Source organism: Calidris pugnax, unplaced genomic scaffold (assembly GCF_001431845.1).
Source record: "Calidris pugnax isolate Ruff unplaced genomic scaffold, ASM143184v1 scaffold492, whole genome shotgun sequence".
NCBI classification, from domain to species: Eukaryota; Metazoa; Chordata; class Aves; order Charadriiformes; family Scolopacidae; genus Calidris; species Calidris pugnax.
This window is the reverse complement of record NW_015091453.1, coordinates 139935-158414: the sequence shown is the minus strand read 5'-3', so window position 1 is coordinate 158414 and position 18480 is coordinate 139935. Positions and strand designations below refer to the sequence as shown.

General features: G+C 53.7%; 3 protein-coding genes across 3 annotated transcripts; 2 read left to right on the top strand and 1 right to left on the bottom strand.

The window, feature by feature from the left end:
* Window positions 1-1699: 1699 nt before the first annotated feature.
* Window positions 1700-4867, top strand: B2M (beta-2-microglobulin). Its single transcript, XM_014961580.1, has 4 exons — window positions 1700-1853; window positions 1991-2269; window positions 2903-2937; window positions 4531-4867. Exons 1-3 carry the CDS (start codon window positions 1793-1795, stop codon window positions 2914-2916), a joined length of 354 nt encoding a protein of 117 aa, XP_014817066.1. The 5' UTR covers window positions 1700-1792; the 3' UTR covers window positions 2917-2937; window positions 4531-4867.
* Window positions 4868-8797: 3930 nt separating this feature from the next.
* Window positions 8798-14038, top strand: LOC106899708 (chromosome unknown open reading frame, human C15orf43). The gene is made up of 7 exons (XM_014961595.1): window positions 8798-8864; window positions 9682-9763; window positions 11780-11925; window positions 12234-12295; window positions 13009-13097; window positions 13252-13343; window positions 13587-14038. Exons 1-7 carry the CDS (start codon window positions 8801-8803, stop codon window positions 13730-13732), a joined length of 681 nt encoding a protein of 226 aa, XP_014817081.1. The 5' UTR covers window positions 8798-8800; the 3' UTR covers window positions 13733-14038.
* A 1362-nt stretch (window positions 14039-15400) lies between these two features.
* Window positions 15401-18473, bottom strand: RPS17 (ribosomal protein S17; the record flags this gene model as incomplete). The annotated part of the gene is made up of 4 exons (XM_014961614.1): window positions 15401-15530; window positions 15924-15989; window positions 17715-17820; window positions 18295-18473. Coding segments are annotated over 4 exons (432 nt in total), but the record flags the coding sequence as incomplete, so codon positions are not given.
* Window positions 18474-18480: the final 7 nt, after the last annotated feature.

Sequence of the window (18480 nt, the reverse complement as noted above, 5' to 3'; positions counted from 1 at the left end):
TTTTCTTTATTTAACTTTTTTAATCCTTACACAGCTTGATAGAAGACAATCTGCTTCCCAGTCTGAAGTGACTGAGGATAAGCCGTACATGACCTGCAGCACTGCAAGCAGACAAGTTCCTGAGCGTATAAAATACCTACGTGCTCTTTAATACTGCTTCATTTTCGTTTTTAACCTTGTTTTTCTCCACGCTGCTACTCAAAGCAAGAGTCCTTCTCTCCTCTGAGCAGCATCACGGGGCCGGTGGGAGGCATACCCTGCCTGGCTGGGCTGTGGTGTGATGCCATGAAAGGCCGCAATCAGGACTCAATAGTTGGGATGACTATTAAGCAGGTTTTCTTTATTGCAGCGCTGGACACACAGGGGATTGCTCCTCCCAATGTGTGTGCCAGGCAGAGTTAGTTTCACAACATATATACAGACATATTTATGCGATTTCCAAGAACTAATTAAGATATTTGTTGTATTTTCGAGAATTCATTGTTATCGTGACTGGTTCTATATGTCTCATTGGTCTTGGGGCCTCCTATTCTCAGAGGTAAGTTCTTTCTACAGGGTTACGTTGTCCTACAGCATCCTGTTCTGGTGGGTAATTTCCTCTTACAAAGTAACGTTTGTGCTGACCTATACAATGGCTACGTGCATACATGCCTAAAAACCAAAACACAGTATTTGCTAACTCCTGCTTGTGCTAGGAGTGGCTTAGTTACATCGAGCGAACCTTCAAGCCACACTCAGCCCTATTCCTTGATCCAAGTGCTCACGGTTTCTCTGGAGGAGGCACCAGAACACCTGGCTCCTTGACCTTTGGGCTGTTGTGTTTGACAATGTGGAGTCTCTGCTGCGCTCAAAGGGCAGAGTCACTCGGTCCCACAGCCACCGGGCCGGAGCACTGGTGCTCAGAGAGCAAGCCCAAGTTCAGGAATCACAGAATATTCATGGTTGGAAGGGACTCATCGAGTCCAACCACAAAAAAAACCAAAACCAAAACCCACCAGCCACCACACCCACCCACAAACAAACACAAACCAACAATCTCAGGCACTAGAGCATGCCCTGAAGAACCACATCTACACGTTTCTTAAACACCTCCAGGGATGGTGACTCCACCACCTCCCTGGGCAGGCTGTTCCAGCGCCTGACCAACCTCTAAGGAAAGTAATTATTCTTCCTGATATTTAATCTAAACCTCCCCTGGCCCAACTTCAGACCATTTCCTCTGGCCGGCGTTGGCCATTAGCACAGTACTGGCTCTAGTTGCAAACTCCTCTGTGGGAGGAACTTTTTACCCCAATTTTTGGTGAGGAGCAGGAGGCAGGTTGAGAGCCTTGCAGCCACCACTCCCTGACCTGCTCCCGGTGGGGGTTCCTGGCCCCAGGCCTCCCAACGCAACGCCTGGGGCTGCGGGGGCTGCGGCCTCTACCACCTCACACCTTGGAGGCCTCCACCCCGCCGGGGGTGGAAAAGGCCCCGGGAAACAGACCGAGCGCAACGAGTCGGCTCCGGGAAACAGCCCCGGCAGCGGCCGGGCCCGGCGGGGCGGCTCCGGGTCCCGGGAAACATTCCCGGTAGCGGGCGGGCCCCTCGGGCAGCCCCGGGCGGTGCCTCAGGCAGAAGCGAAAGCGAAAGCGGCTGTGCCCGCGGCCGGGCGGGCCCGCACAACCTCTCGGCTCCCTCTCTGCCTGGAGACTGATGACGCGCCGGGCAGTCCCGCACGGCGATTGGCCGCGGGAGGCAGAGAGTATAAAAGGCGGCCGGCGGTGGCGCGGCAGTCCGTCAGGGAAGCGGAGCCATGGAGCTGGCGGGGAAGGTGGCGGTCCTGGTGCTGCTGGTCGGCCTGGTGGCCGCGGATGGTGAGTGGCCGGGGGGTCGGTCAGGGAGGGACTGTAAGGGGCCCGGTACAGGTTACCGTGCTGGGATGAGTGGAGGGATGGGTAGAAGGGTGCTGGCTTCTCCCAGGCTTCTCACCACCTCCTTCCCCCCCATCCAGAGCCCCCGAAGGTGGAGGTCTACTCCCGCAAACGGGCCGTAGTGGGGGAAGAAAACACCCTCAACTGCTTCGTGAGCGGTTTCCACCCCCCCAAAATCGAAATCACCCTCCTGAAGAATAACCAGCCCATGAGCGACGTCAAGTACGCGGACATGTCCTTCAACGAGAAGTGGTATTTCCAGCGCCTGGTCTACGTGCCCTTCACCCCCCAGAAGGGTGACACCTACGCCTGCAAAGTGGTCCATTCTGCCCTGCCGGAGCCGCAGGTGTACCAATGGGGTATGGTGTGCCTTTCTCCTCAAGCTTTGCCCTCTGCTCCTGTCCAGAAGCCAGAGCTCATTAATCTATATCCGTGGTGTTTCCGTTCCCCTTCTTGGGGTGTTATAATGAGGTGGATCTTGAAGGTCTTGTGCTAGAGATGGAAAATTAACTTGGTTTCAGCTGGGTTGCTGAAAAAGTGTTCTATTTGGTGAACATGGAGAAGGATAGAGCACTGGGGACCCGTGGTGGGGACCCATCCTGGTCCATTCTGCCCTGCCGGAGCCGCAGGTGTACCAATGGGGTATGGTGTGCCTTTCTCCTCAAGCTTTGCCCTCTGCTCCTGTCCAGAAGCCAGAGCTCGTTAACCTATATCCGCGGTGTTTCCGTTCCCCTTCTCGGGGTGTTATAATGGGGTGGATCTCAAAGGTCTTGTGCTAGAGATGGAAAATTAACTTGGTTTCAGCTGGGTTGCTGAAAAAGTGTTCTATTTGGTGAACATGGAGAAGGATAGAGCACTGGGGACCTGTGGTGGGGACCCATCCTCCAAGGCAGCTCCCTGGGGCTGCTTCCAGTAGGGGTGGGCTTATGGGGAGGGGAACAGGGGGGTGCTGTTTGCCCCCAAGTGTAACACTCTCCCCTTCTCTCTTGCAGAGGCAGATTTCTAAGCAGCATCTGGCATAATCATGGTGAGTTTTGCTGTTGCTCCATGCTGTGCTGATAGGGGGGACGTGGACTGCTTTCTGTAGGGGGGAAGAGTGTAGCTTGCAGAGTTGAGGAACAAAAGCAACCACCCCAAAAAAACTATTAAAAAAAAATATATAGTTGCTGCTAATGGGGAGTGGGGCTGTTCCCACGCCCCTTCTACCTGCTGTTTTGGTCACTTCTCAGCCATTCCTTGCCTACAAGAGTCTCGGTTCCTCAAAAGGAAGGAGCACCTCGGGTCAAAACATCCCCATATGCCTTTGGTGTGACTGGCAGGTATCACTCAGGGTTGTCACAGGTCCTCTAGTGCTTCTCCAGACCCTGCGGTGGTGCCTGTCTTCTGCCCGATGAGGAGGAAGCTGCAGTTCCTGGAAACCCCCGTGAGGTGGGGTGAGGGCAGGCTGGTTAACCCTGTGGCCAGTGATGTCATCTCGGCAGTGTGGGAGGTAGGGGGCACAAATTGGAGCCTTGCTGCCAGGCCAGAAGCAGCCTTGGTTTTATTCACTGGTGTCTCAGAGTCTGAGGGCTCCAGATTCTTCAAACTGTCTGATCTGGACTGAGCAATCACATAAATCCTAGTTTAACCTTTGATAGCGAAAATAAAACTAAAGATCGGTGGCCTGGCTCACCTAGTTGCAATGCTGGTTGAGACACCTTAGTTACATATCCCGGTGGAGCCTTGGTAATTATTAACTGCACCCAGGGCACGCCTTGGCAAGACCTCACTTGGAATGCCCTCCACCTTGGACCGGGAAGTGTTATTGATGGCTTTTAGACTGAGACACAATCGTAAGTCAAATGAACTTTGTAAAATTGGAAAAACTGCTGTGAGCATTTCTTCTTGTGAAAGATGTAGATGGATCTGAGTCCTTCACTTCTCACTGTCCAACGCTGCTCTCCCACTAAAGCTCCCCAGCCCGCCCTTGCTGTGAAGCAGCAAAGGTTGTAGGAGGAGTGTTAGGCTTCCGGGGACAAGAGAAAATGGAGGTCAGTTGACCATCTTTCTCAGGGGGAGCAACAGAAGAAGATACGCTCTTAATTTGCAGCAGAAAAGCTGAGGTGTGATACTGGGAGCAGGGGGAAGGCTCCAGAGATCTCCTGGAGCCAGAAATGGTTGGGTTGGGAAGATATTTAGAAAGGACGCAGTAAGTGCTTAAATGTTTGACTCCAACTGCTCCTTGAGACGGGGCACTGAGGTAAAGGAACGTGTGATTTGACAGAGGACAGAGACTTCCAGATAATGAAACTCTGACAAATTATACACAGACACTGTTCTGTTTTCTCACCTGCTTTTGGCAAGAGGGGATGGAAACCTGGCCCCAGGGCTGGGAGTGGGGTGCGCTGTGGCAGGCAGTGGCTTTGGTGGGACATCAGCATGAAGGGATGGCAAGGGATGCTAAGCTTAGTTGGAGGTGGGACATCGGTGACTTTGCTGGAGTCTGGAGTCTGTGACTCTGCAGTTGGAGTTCTGTGGAAAACTCTCCTGGTTTGGGATGCTTTTTTTTTTTAATCTTAAAATAATTATGATTGAAGGTATGAACAGAGTGACTGATGTCGGTCTCCTCTCCTCCATGCAGGTCTTGCAAGTTTAAATCTTCTTGAGCTTCTGTCCTTGACTCACTTTTTGGATATGATGAAGAGAAGCAATCGTCTTCCTTGTGGAATTCCTTCTTTTTATAAAGATCATCCATCATTTATCATTTATCCAAAGCAATAGGCGAACTAGGCTGCTTTTTTGTGAGCATTGCTCACGTTGCTAGAGTTCACATTATGGATCATGACTGAGCACGTAGTTAAAAATGTTCATATACTGATTAAAAACATCTGCAACTCTTTAATGCTCTGAATTGTACAGTATTATTATCTAAATAAAATTGGAGGACTCAAGGGGGGTCCTTAAAACGTTTTTTCAGAGTCATGTGACACCCTGAGCTGATTTCATGGGCTCTGATGGCTGTTGGGTTGTGGGTGGGTGTGAAGGGTGGTGGCACTGTTCCCAGTTGCACTTTTTTATCCAGCTGAGAAGGTGCAGGAACACTTTTTTCCATCAAAAACAGAAGAATTAAAGATTTAACTAATTTATGTGGGATCTGCTTGGCCACAGGCTCCTGTGTGGCTCTGAAGAGATGGCACAAGGTTAAGAAAAGGGACAGAGTGACCTTGGAGATGCTGGGCAAGAGAAAAAGGAGTGATGGGCAGGATGTGGTGCCCACTTCAAGGAGCAGAACTTCAGCTGATGGTGGTGTGTGGTGTAAAGGTGGGTGGGTCAACCAAGGGGAAGCAGATGTGTGTGTCAGTGACTTTCATTTCTGGTTTTATCTTCTGCAAGCAGCTGCCCTGTGGAGAAGCCCTGCTGGGGGCTGGTCTTCTGCCATCCCTTGAGGGTTTGATGGCTCTGCCCCAGAATGGTTCCACTCAGTACAGTCTGGCAGCTTGCTTTTATTTTAGGAAGAAATCAGTACTATTGCTTGGTGACTGTTGGATCGAGGAGACTCTCATCAGTGGAGATCTTATGTGTGTGAACAAGAATTCCTGGCACCCCAGCGCATGTGATCCACCACATGTCTCTTCTTGGGTGTATTAAGATCTGGTGTGACTGGTGTTTCATAGCTTTTTCCACTATAACAATGTTTTCTGTTAAGGATTAGGAAAATCCAAACTGTTGTAGTTCCAAATGCCCCAGTTAGAGGTTGCTGGGGTGAAGAGAGTGGTTATGGGTATCCCTTTGTGCCCAGCAGAGGAGCATTCAAACCAGGAGAGGTGGGGATGTCACAGCTGGGTGGTCATGCAAAGCACTCGTCTCCCATCCTAGGGTGGTAGGACTCACCGGCTCAGCCTCCAATGCCAGCCTTGCTCTGGAGACCAGCCATGGACCAGCCCAGCCCTAGCAGTGGTCCTTCTGTAGTAGAAGATACAGTCTGAGAGGGAGGAAAAGGTTTGGGCTTCTCCTCCAGAGACCCCCAGCAGAACAGCACAGCTTGCTGCAAGAGCCTGAGGTGGCTTGAGACATGGACCTGGCTTCCTCATCTGGATCACAAAGTATCTACCACCATCTCAGTTTCACCTTTACCACCTGACATCAAGAACATCAGAGCGTAACAACTGGGTGCAGCACACCAACAGAAAAACTTCATCCTAAGTAGGACACGGGTGGAGTTGACTGCAGAAGTTGGAGACACCGCAGCACAGGCAGCATGAGCCAACCGCGTCTCCAAAGGAAACTTACATCAACATCTTCCCACACCAGACAAGCCTTTGTCCTGATTGCATCTGTGGGCTTTTTGTGGTCTTTCTTAGGAAATATTTTGAGAGCTTACTCAAAAATCCCCCTCTCCGGGGGAGAACAATGTATACCAATCGCAGGGGCTGGTGCATTTTGATTAATATCTGAATTTCAGGACCGTATCTAAAAAAATCTTAACTGTTTTATCAGGCATCCTTGGGGTCTGGCTTGGGGGCTCCACAGGTACCGGGGAGGTAGCTGCTGCTGGCCTTTCAGTGAAAGTTCCAGGGGATGGAGCTGTTGAGGGATACCTTGGCAAGTTTGAAGCATGAAACGAGCCTCACTTGTGCTTTAGGAAATACAAGCAATTTTGCTCCAAGCAAACTTATTTCCCGAGTCAACCAAAAATGAGTGGTTTTAGGAAAACAACTTCTAGGATGATTTAGGACAACCATTTTCAAGACCAATTTCTTAAACATCACATCTCCTTGGAGTTCTTAAAGTTTCACCAGTTCCTGTATAGTAGGGAGAAAAGCTGAAGGAATGGGGGCAAGAGCAAGGAAAAATGGTTCAAGACACATGGCTGAACACAGACATTGCCCAAGAAAAGTGTCAACCAAGCACATCCAGTCCCGGCTCTGCTGCCACAGCTCCAGCTCTGTGGGAATGGAGTTTCTGTCTGCTTGCTCTCCAGCAAGCAAACCACAGCGAGGTGGGTAAAGGTGAATATCCACAGCGTTTTTTTTCCCCAAAAATACCCAGGTGGTGTCTGCAAGAGGGAAGGCTGCACAGCCCCAGGTCAGCTCCAGCTGCGTCACACAGGTTGGCCCATTTCAGCTCAACTCAGCTGGCTCACCTGTGCCACCCAGCAGTTAAATGTGGCCTAACACCTCTCCTTTTTCTCCTTTAATTTGCCAGCGTTATCAAGTCTTTTGTAGAAAGGCAAGTGCAAGCAGAAATAATTCTTCAGCTTGTGCAAAAACTTGATTTAAAAATTAGTAATACTCAAAGACCAGGGGTTTCTGCATAATTTTCCAGGACTGCTGACACCTAACTTTGCCTTTTGGGGTGTATTCAGCTTGCCTTATGTATGTGCACTAGTAAATCTTTCTCCTAGGATGTGCAGGAAATCCGAGTGTGGAGGAGACCAGGTTGAACCCTCACATGGCTGTGTCCCACCCGTATGTACTGCTGGGCAGGACTTGCCCCGTTTGTGTCCAGTTTTGGGCATCTGTGTCCTGTTTTGGGCACCTCAACCCAAGAGAGATCTCAAGGTGCTGGAGCGAGTGCAGAGGAGGGCAACGAAGCTGGTGAAGGGCCTGGAGAATAAATCTTATGAAGAGCAATTGAAGAAGCTGGGACTGTTTAGTTTGAGGAAGAGGAGGCTGAGGGGAGACCTCATCACTCTCTACAACTGCTTGAAAGGACACTGTAGAGAGGTTGGTGCTGGTCTCTTCTCACAGGTCATTAGTGATAGAAGAAGAGGGAATAGCTTCAAGCTGCAACAGGGGAGGTTTAGACTGAACATTGAGAAACAATTCTTAACAGAAAGAGTGGTCAGAGACTGGAATAGGCTGCCCAGGGAGGTGGTTGAGTCACCATCCCTGAATGTGTTTAAGAGTCATTTAGATGTGGTGTTGGGGGATACGGTGTAGGGGAGAACTTTGTAGAGTAGGGTAGATGGTTGGACTCAATGATCCCAAGGGTCTTTTCCAACCTGAACGATTCTATGCTTCACCAGCTTTGGTGATCACGCACTGCCTGGCAGGATGGTTTGCTCCCTCCGCAGCACAAACCACGTGCTGTCAGGTGGGGACGGGTTCTGGTGAGCAGCTCCAGGCTCTGATCCAGCAGACATGGGAGGACACAAAATCCAGGCAGGGAGACATTGTCCTTTTCTCACTACCTCCTCTTTTGCCACCACTTGCAGAGAAAAGGAATATGGAGCCACTCCAGGGGAGCTCATTCTCCCCATGGAACAGAGGGAAGGAGTCGAGACAGGGCAGTGATGGAGGCCATAGCATGAAGGGTTTTGCCTCACCTTTCTGCACAAGCTGGAAGAGGATGGTGCAGAGGGATGGCAGGAGAGGAGAGGGCCGTGGCCACCCGCCTTCTCCTGGGCACAGCCACAGATGCCATCTCCTCCATGCCCTTGGCTTGTCCCGTCCCCTTCCCAGGGGTGACACCAGTTGGCCGGAGAGTCTCCAGAGGAGGTTGAACCCCACTCCTGGCCCAGCGCTGTGGGGCTGGGGGTCACCTGCCGCCATTTTGGGGCACTCAGCTGCAGGCAGACAGGCAACGGGGAGGCTGGGGGTCACCCGCCGCCATTTTGGGGCGCTCAACCTCAGGCAGACAGGCAAGGGGAGGCGGCAGCGGGGCCGGGAGTCCTCACCGGGGCCCGTGTGAAACCTGTACGGCCCCACTTACGGGTGCCTGAAACACCCGAAGGGGGCGGCCCAGCAAACGCCCACGGCCCCTCGAAGCACCGCGCCGCCCCTCAGCGCTTCTCCACCTGCCGTCCCCCGGGGTGTTCCCGCCGCCGCCGCCACCGCCCCACGGCGCCCTCCCTCCGCCCCTCAGGGATCCTCCTCCTCCCGCCGCGGCCTCCGCCTCTTCCCGTCGCGATGTTCCGCGGCCGCCGCGCCTGGTTCTCGCAGAGCGTCAGCCCGGGCCCACGGGAGCTGTGGGGTGAGGGCAGCCGGGGCGGGCCGTGGGGCGCGGAGCTGGCACACGGCCGCGGTGGGGCTGTGTGGTGGGGACACGGCCCTGTCACCCCTCAGTGGGGCCGAGCAATGGGAGCATAGACCTGTCACCCCTCAGTGGGGCAGAGCAATGGAGGCATGGTCCTCTCACCCCTCAGTGGGGACATGGCCCTGTCACCCCGCAGTATGGACACAGCCCTGTCACCCCCCCAATGGGGTAGAGCAGTGGGGACATGGCACCGTCACCCCTCAGTGGGGCAGAGCAATGGGAGCATAGACCTGTCACCCCCTAGTAGGACACAGCCCCATCACCTCTCGGTGGGGCAGAGCAGTGGGGACACGGCCCTGTCACCCCTCAGTGGGGCAGAGCAATGGAGGCATGGCCCTGTCACCCCTCAGTATGGACACAGCTCTGTCACCCCCCCAATGGGGTAGAGCACTGGAGACATGGCGCCGTCACCCCTCAGTGGGGCAGAGCAATGGGAGGATAAACCTGTCACCCTTTAGTAGGGACATGGTCCTGTCACCCCTCAGTGGGGCTGAGCAGGTCTGTGTCGCCCCCAGCAGGGCAGAGCATGGCTTTGGCAGGTGTCCCCCCCGGATGTCCCCGTACTGAGGAGAAGGCTAGAAGAGCCCCCAGTGGGGCTGGGAGAGACCCACAGTCATGAGGGGGCCCATCACAGCTCCCACTTACCCCTGTGGCCCCACAGCCAGCCCGGGCAGCTGTCCCCATCCCAGGCCACCCCAAAGCGGGGGACCCCTTGGGGTGTCCACCTTCCTCCTCACCCCTCTTCCCCCAACAGCGGCTGGCGGCGGGGCCCTGGCCCACCGGCAGGACGCCGACTACCTCTTCAGCAGCGATGCCGATCACCCAGACACCCGCAGGTGAGCTCTGCTCCCCCGCAGCATCACCCCCACACCCTCCTTGCTTGGGAGATGCCTGCATCCTTCACCCTCACATTGAGCCGTCTCCACCCCGTGGAGAAACAGAGATGCATGGAGGCATAGAGAAGGGTTTTAAGATAAATAGATTTAATGTAAACTATTTAATGGAAAGCGACATCCTTGAAATGGCAGGGTGGTGTTTTTAGGGTCCCTGGTCCAGGTCTGCCGGGGTTTTACTGCTTTGTGGAGTCTGAAAACTCACCCCCATGCTAAACCATAGCGAGACAAAACAGAAAACGGCTGCAAAACCCATTGATGTGTTAGGATCTAGATTGATCTGCTGGAAAACTAAAACAGAGGCAACACCACCTCGAGGAACCAGGTGGAAAAAAACCCAGAATGGGTTAACTCTGAAAGCAAGCTCAGGGGTAAAAATGGCTGGAAAAGGGCTAAATTGCTATTTTCCTTCGCTTGCTTAATATAAAAAATCCAAGAGCTCAAGAACATTTGTACAAATATAAGGAAAAGCTATTCATGGTCTTCCTTCAGCAAGCAAATATTTATATATATTCAATATATTATAAATATATTTCTGCGAAAGGGAGCCGCGACGTTTTCTCGCAGTGCTCTGCAGCAGGCTTTGCCAGGCTGGACTGAGCAGCAGCTTTTAACTCACAAATGCATAAAACTGGCTTAGATTTTTGTCATCCTTCAGCCACCCACTCCAGCTGTGGAGTGGAAATCTGGAGTAAGCACCTGCCTTCCGCCACAGCATCCCAATTGTGAGAAACACCACCTCACATTTTAGACTTTAAAAAGGACAAAGTCACCGAAGCAAAGGTTAAAAATTTATTAATACAAAACAGTGCTGAATCGGGTGCACCAAAAATAGATGCAGGCTGATCTTTCAGCTTTCAGGTATTTTATACCCTTATCCTGGCCGCCTGGGTTTCTGTCTCTCGTCTCGTTGGCTGAGAAGTTGGAGCTCACCTTCTTCCCGACCGCCCAACCTGTTACAGGTTTAGTTCACACCTTTTTCCCATATAAGGCACACACACACACCTATTCTACGAAATCATTATCCTCAACACGCCTTTGATTAGTTGATTACGCCACACGTTATTTCACAGTCTTTGCTACCATCTACTTGGCAGATTTACTGTCCAAGACTGGTTTCTTTGGCCTTATTGATACTCCCCTCCCCTCTGGGTTCCTGTGTTGAAGGCCATGTTCCAGTCTGTTTCTCTTCACCTGGATAACGCTCTGCCAACAAGGATCCCTTGACAGACCAAGGGCATTGCTGGAGATTAATTGGATACAATTTATTAGACTCTACTATCACTAAGACTCCTTTGTTAGTACTGACACACTAACAAGAATATATCAATCAGCTGAAGCAAAACTTAGCTCATTTCCCACACGCTGGATTGGGTTGTTCCCCCAGGGGAAATTATAGATAATTTTTTAAAAATTTTTTTTGTTCAGTGTATCTATTCAGATTATTTCTTGGGAAAATTGTAATAATTATCCACACCCTTAAAGCCAAACAGTATTTAATTCACCTCTAAGGAGGATGGTGAGTGCTTGAGCATCCTCCACTCACCCTTCCTCGCTCAGCTGCGGTGCCGCTGGTCCCCACTGCACTGTGAGCCTGAGCAGGCACCAGCAGGGTTAAGAACAAATAAATAAAAATGCCATTTTTCCCTCGTCCCTGAAGAACCGGTCTCATCTCAAGAGCAGAGTGCAGAACGGTGCCATTTGGTCCCTACAAATATGTGTTTACCCGGTCCCCGGTGTCCTTCCTCCAGGCTGCTCTCAGGAGGTGCCCGCACCCGGCGCTGTAATGGGACACTGCTGGTCGAGTCTCATAGTTAGAAAATTATAGATTACAAATTAGGTGCTTTTGGCAAAAATACCACAGCAGATCAGTTTTAATGACAATATCCCTCTAAAGTTTTTCATTGCTTTTTTTTTTCAGGTTTACCTTTGGACACCAGCTGTCTTTTTCTCTTCCAGGATACACGAGAGCCTGGATTACCTGGAGGGCAGAGCTACCGTCTTCCACTCCCGCTACCTCTCCGCGTGGGCGAGCAGCGGCGCCGGAGCAAAGCCCTTGGTGGTTCTGGGCCACTTTGTCCTGCCACCCGCCTGCCTGCAGGAAGGTCAGGGGACAAAAAAAAACAACCCACCAGGGCTTGGCTCCCCATGAGCACAGCTTTTTGGGGGTGCAAACCAGAACCTCCAGTTACTTCTGCTCTCGGTGGAGGGAATTCCCTTCCGCTGGGAGTGATTCTTCCTCCCCAGGGACAGAAGAACTAACATCTTTTCTACTGCACTAGCGAGTGGTGCCGGGCAGTGAGCTCCTGCCTTCACTCCCCCTGGAGAGGCTGGGGCTCACTCAGGCAGTGATTGCTGCCCCCGTCACGTTATTTGATGCTCTCACGGTCATTTGTTTCTTTGTTCATGGCAGAAATCAGAAGGCAAATCGGTGGTTTTATTTGGGAGCAGGAGGATGATTCCCTTGCTGACCAGGTAAGATGGGAAATACATCCTTACAGGAGGTGTAGCTTAAAAAAAAAACAACCCACCAGTTATATCAACTTCAGGGAGCCTGGGTTCCATCCCAGACCCAAATAAGAGATCGAATGCTCTTGTGCTTGCGGGGCTGCGTGTCCCTCCCAGGGTGACATGGCAGTGGGGACAGCACAGGGAGGAGCCAGGGAGGCGCAGGAGGGGTTTCCTGCTCCCTCTCCCCGGCTCATCCCTCCGCAGATGCTGATGGCCCAGCTCTGAGCTCAGCCCTTCCACGCAGGGTTTTCCTTCCCCGAGCAGCTCCGAGACACTGCCTGCTCTCTTCCCAGGGCAACTTCTCAGTTACTTCTGCAGCAAAAATGTGATTGGTTTTCAAATTGTATTATGCTTGAAATTGCAAGTCCTAGAAATACTGCTCGCCTGGTCTCGGTCTCTCGTGTTTTGCGGGGTCGTCAGGGTGCAATTTTAACCCAACTCTGCATCGGTGCTCGCAGCCCGACGACAGCCTGGCGGGGGAAGTGCAGGCGGAGAGACTGCTCTCTTCCCAGGGCAACTTCTCAGTTACTTCTGCAGCAAAAATGTGATTGGTTTTCAAATTGTATTATGCTTGAAATTGCAAGTCCTAGAAATACTGCTCGCCTGGTCTCGGTCTCTCGTGTTTTGCGGGGTCGTCAGGGTGCAATTTTAACCCAACTCTGCATCGGTGCTCGCAGCCCGACGACAGCCTGGCGGGGGAAGTGCAGGCGGAGAGAAAGGGCCGTGAGGAGGAAGAGGAGGAGGATGTGCTGGACCTGGCTGAAAGGTATTTCCCTGCCCTCGGCAGGAGGATTTGGATGCACCCCTCCCCACCCCCGATTTCAAGAGATCCCCAACACACAGGAAATAATGCACATTTCCTTTTCTCCCCCGATACAGAGGAAATAATGCACATTTCCTTTTCTCCCCCAATACAGCAGCGAAGAAGAAGAAACAGGCTCCAGAGCTCCCACCCAGGGGGAGTTTCCGTACCGCGCCCTCCAGGAATACCCCCTGAATAACATGGTGACAGGTAACGTTTGGCGTCGGTAGATTTTTTTTTTTTAAGGATTGGAAAATACTCCTGAAAACGTGTGGGGATGAAGCAGGGACACCCCCGTGCCCCCACCCCTGTGTCCTCCTCGCTTCCTGCCGGGGCTGGCAGCAGCGCAGCGGCGGTGGGTGCGACCGGGATCGCTCCCTTCATTGTCCCTCGTCCTCGCTTCACGGGAGAAGGGGCAGCTCCCCCGGTGAGACCCACCTTCCCCCCTCCCAGGCTACGTCTCCGCCCGCGACATGAGGAAATACTCCGGGGAGCTCCGCGACTTCATTCCTGGCACCTCAGGCTACACGGCCTATTGGATCCAGAACGGCATCAGCATTCACCCCGACGCCAAGACCAGAACCAAGAGGAAATTGTAAGTAGCGTGCGGCCGTTGACACCAGCAGCTCCCCTTCCAGCCAGCCACCGGGCGCGTCGGGGAGCTCAGTCCCGTGGTGAGACGCCCGGCTGCCTCCGCGCTCGCGCCCTTCCGCACTCAGTGGTTGGTTGAACCGTCAGGTCTGCGTCCTCCCGGGGTTTTGGTTGGTTGAATAGTGAAGAGATTGGTGGCATCGAGCTGCAAACTCTGAGTTAAATCTCCGTGGTACGCGGGGGATTTATGAGTTATCCCCGCTTGGCAGCTCGGCACGTTCAATGTGTATTTAAATACCTGCCTACACTTACTCTCAGCATTTTCCTCTGTAAGTAACTATTTAAAAGAAATTCCTTGGCAAACAAATACAGGTTATTTCTTCCCAAAACCACAAATCCTTTGTCTTTTTATTTGTACCAGAGGTTGCAAGATGTGGCTGCAAAGAGTTTTCCTTGGTGGGTCGCGAAGGTGTCCTGGCAGGGAGGTCACCCTGGTGGGACCAGCACTGTGGTGGGGTTGGCAGGAGAGGAGAGGAGCTGGCTGTCCCCTCCCAGGCACACGGTGAGCTGGGTGGGTTTACAGAGATGTTGATCACACAACCCTAGACGTGCCCTAAGGCAAACCCACCTCATGATGGAGCTGGTCACCTGAAGCAGGGAGAGAAAAGCCTGGGGACCTTCGTCCAGCTGGGCATCCAGGAGCACTGCCAGCAGCTGGAACCCCTGGGTGATGCCACCAGCCAAGGAGAAGGGAGACCTGTAGGTCTCCTCTGCCTCTGGACAGGAGCTTCGGGGGGTGAACCCTGAAACTCTTCCACGCCTGTTGCAACCTGGAGATTGTTGGACCAAGCATCTCTCTGGGGGAAGGAGAGAAGCCTCACCAGGGCCTATCTCCACAGGGAGCTTCCACCCCCAGACACAGTGCTCTCCTCAGAATCACAGAATGGTTTGGGTTGGAAGGGACCTCAAGGATCATCGAGTTCCAACCCCCCTGCCCTGGGCAGGGACACCTCCCACCAGAGCAGGTTGCTCAAGGCCCCATCCAGCCTGGCCTTGAACCCCTCCAGGGATGGGGCAGCCACAACTTCCCTGGGCAGCCTGTTCCAGTGTCTCACCACCCTCAGAGTAAAACATTTCTTCCTGAGATCTAATCTGAATCTTTTTTCTTCCAATTTAAAACCGTTTTCCCTTGTCCTATTATTACACTTCCTGGCAAAGAGTCTTTGTCCAGCTCTTCTATAGGCACCCTTCAGGTATTGAAAGGCCGCTATAAGGTCTCCCCGGAGCTTTCTCTTCACTCCCCTCATACATAGAAAACTATCAGCAAGACTTTTTCCTTTCATTTAAGCACTTAAAAGTGACCACTGCAGTCATAAAAAGCAACTTTTATTCTGGCACGGCTGACCGCTCAGAAGGAGGTGTAGGCAGGAGCTCCAGCAAGCTCCAAGGAGCCACTACTGTTGTCTTCTCCTGGCTGCATCCCGCAGGAGAGCCCGTAAGATAACAGCTTGGCACCTCACCCCAAAACAGCCAGGAGAGGACCCACACAGATGCTGGTGTCAAGTCCTCCTCACCCTCTGATGCGCTGGAGACCCATATTGGGGACGCAGCACCCCAAGGAACCAGCCCTCCCTCCTCATCCCGGGGGACGCAGGCTCCCAAAGACCAAGGCAGGCTGAGATGGTTTCCCCACGTTTATTGGAAAAGTGACATACAGCGACCGACTCAGAGCGCTCCTCGGGGCGTTTTGAAGTTCATCCCCACGGTGGGCTGCGTCACCTGCAGGTTGGACAGGCTGCCGAAGTCCTGGAAAACAGCACGGGATGGGGATCGGTCACACTGCCCTGCCCACCATCTGCACCTGGCCCCACCGAGGACAGAGACAGACCTCCCCCAGGAGGAGTGGGAAGGTGCCGTGGTAGCACGAAGGGTGGGTTCATGTCTCCAGAAAGAAGGGGACACGACCACCTCGCTGCAGAGGTCAGCTCATCGGTGAGGGGAACCTGGTCTTTTTGAGCGTGAAGCCACATTCACCTCCACCCAGCGAGAGCTGAGGAGGGGGCCCTGGGGTCAGCACCCGCCACGTGCCCAGAGCATCGAAGCCTTCAGCTGACACCACCAAGCCCCTCAGGGCAGCGGGAGCACTGGTGGGGACATGCCACCGGGGGACAGGGCAGGGGGACAGCTGGGGCCACTCACCAGGAGTTTCAGCATTTCCTTGGTGTCTGGGTCCACTTCGATAATCTCCTGGTCGAGGGCAGAGACCTGGGGACAGAGGAGAGATGGACAGAGTTTGATGAGGACCCACAGCCACATCCCTGTGGGTCCCTACACACCCACTCCACTCCCATCCCACCACAAAGGGGCTGTTGGAAGGGACCTCCCCCCATGCAGTGCTGCCTAGATCTTTTTTCCACACGAACAAGATCTCTCTGCCCATTGTGGGGAACGGCTCCAGCAACAGGACAAGGACCCCAAGAGGATCCAGATCTCCTGCCAAAACACCGCAAGAGGCCACCGGGAAGCAGAGAAGCCCCACACAGGGAGAAGAATCTGTCTTATAGCAAGTCTCTGGAAACGTGAGGCCTAACCAGCTCCACACCAAGGCGGCTGGGAGGAGACGGGGTTGGATCCACCACTGCACTGGTCCTGGTGGCCACCACCAACACTCGCACTCATCCTGTGACATGGGTCCCCAAGGCTGGAGCCTGACCACTGCAATGCCAAGTGACCAACTGGGCTGTCCCACTCCAGGACCTGAGGTCTGCTCTTCAAATCCAGAGCAGCCTCCTCCAACCTGCTCCAGATCCCAAACCTCCATCTCCACACGCTTCTTTCCCCAAGAAGCTACATCACACCAGTACATTTTTGGCAGAAACCATGAAGGATGACCATTCAAGTACAGCACAGATGCTCCTTCCCTGCTTTAGGGTCCCTCCAGGAGTGACCTCTCCCACCAGCACCACCTTATCCTGCCTTTGAAACTCAGCTGGTAGGTCATTATGTGAAACACGGGGACAGTAACCCCAAACTGGTGGGGCTTGGTTCCTCCAAGCCCTGACACCAGCTGTGCTGGTCAGCACTGTGCTGACACCTAACATCTGGGGCTTGGAGGCATCTGTGAGAGGATCCGCACGGAGCTGCCAGGGTTTCACAAGTAAATTCTACCTGTGAGGAGTGAGGGAGTCAGACCAAGCCCTGGTCTCTTGTGTGTCACCTCTCCCTGGGGTACAAAACTAAGGTGGCAAAGCAGAGACAGCATTCCTGAGGCAGATCTCCAGGTGGGAGGACAGCATCAACCCGCCTTTCTGTGCTGCTGAGGATCCTGTGACATCCCACCTCTCCCTCTGAGATCATCACTGAAACAACCTTCCACGTGGCCAAGCCCCAACACTGACGTTTTGCGAGAGCCGAGGTGACAGACCCGAGCGGTTTTGTGCAGGGCAGAAACCAGGAGCTCCACCACAAGTTGAGCAAGGAGACGTGGAAGAGCAGTACAAGCGTTTGGGAGGGACGGGACTGAACCCACCCAACACAGGACATGCTTTCAGAGCTCCTCTCCCTGCACCACCAGCTCCAGGGAGGTCAGGGGCAAGACCTCAACCCCTGGTGAAGGTAGGTCCAAGAGGAGAGGGGGTTTCACCAAGTCCCTCTCTCCAGCGACACCTGCTGCACAGCAGGTTTTAAGCCACTCTGAAACATCCTCCTCCAGCCCATCCAGTTATTTATTTTTCCCTCATTTTAAGTTAGGAAAATCGAGAAGGGACATCATCTGCCCACTGCAGGAAGGCAGCTGCTCCTTCCACCCCGGGCAGCCCTTTTGGGGAGAGGGCCCTAATATGAGACCAAAATCTGCCTCATCACCCAAACCCTCCTCAGCTCCTCCTGGCTGAGGTTTGGTTTCAAAGACATTTGGGGACACCAACAGAGAAGACACCTTGAGGTAGGACAGACACCAAAGCAGGCACTCGAGTGCAGCGGGAGCCTCACCTCGGGGACGTAGTTGTCCCTCCTCTCCCTCTCCTCCTCCTGCAGTTTGATGGAGATGCCTCGGACGGGTCCCCTCTGAATACGCTTCATCAAGTGGGTGACATACCTGCGGGGGGCAGAGAGGACCATCCAGGGTTTCCTTGTGCTCCCACAGCCCAGCTCTCCCTTCTCCACCCTCATCCTCCCAGAATCACACCAGGCTGAGGAGAAGAGCCCCCACTGGCAGCTGTGGCACGGTCCCACCTTGGTGATGTCCCACCACCGAGCCCAGTGTTGTCCCACCAAGTCCCGGCAACGTCCCACCACCAGCCCAGGTGATGTCCCACCATGTCCCAGAGGTATCCCACCATCAAGCCTAGCGTTGTCCCACCACCAGCCCGGGTGATGCGGCACCACCAAACCCCGGGAGATGTCCCGCCACCTCCGGGGGATGGGGAAGTGTCCGACAGCAACAGGGTTTGGGAGGGGGGTGAGGCCCCCCCCAAACACGGGAAGGCTCTCGGCGTTCCTCTCCCTGCACTATCGATGACCGGGCCACGGCCGAGGCCGAGATCACTTTCGACGTCCCCCCCCGCCTCACCCCGCGATCTTGTTGCGCAGCTTCTTGCTGGGGATGATGGCGATCTCCTCGCACACCCGCTTGTTGGTGTGGAAGTCGTTCCCCAGGCGGGTGTAGTACTTCTCGATGATCACCCGCGCCGCCTTCTTCACCGTCTTCGTTCGGACGCGTCCCTGGGCGGCGGCGGAGCAGGAGGGGGGGGGGGGG

Excerpts from the sequence above, each read along its gene's own strand:
- B2M (XM_014961580.1), top strand. The coding sequence starts at position 1,793 with ATGGAGCTGGCGGGGAAGGTGGCGGTCCTGGTGCTGCTGGTCGGCCTG. Across the intron at positions 1,854-1,990 it reads CGGCCTGGTGGCCGCGGATG|AGCCCCCGAAGGTGGAGGTC; the intron begins GTGAGTGGCCGG and ends CCCCCCATCCAG.
- LOC106899708 (XM_014961595.1), top strand. The coding sequence starts at position 8,801 with ATGTTCCGCGGCCGCCGCGCCTGGTTCTCGCAGAGCGTCAGCCCGGGC. Across the intron at positions 8,865-9,681 it reads GGGCCCACGGGAGCTGTGGG|CGGCTGGCGGCGGGGCCCTG; the intron begins GTGAGGGCAGCC and ends TTCCCCCAACAG. Across the intron at positions 11,926-12,233 it reads ACCCGCCTGCCTGCAGGAAG|AAATCAGAAGGCAAATCGGT; the intron begins GTCAGGGGACAA and ends TGTTCATGGCAG.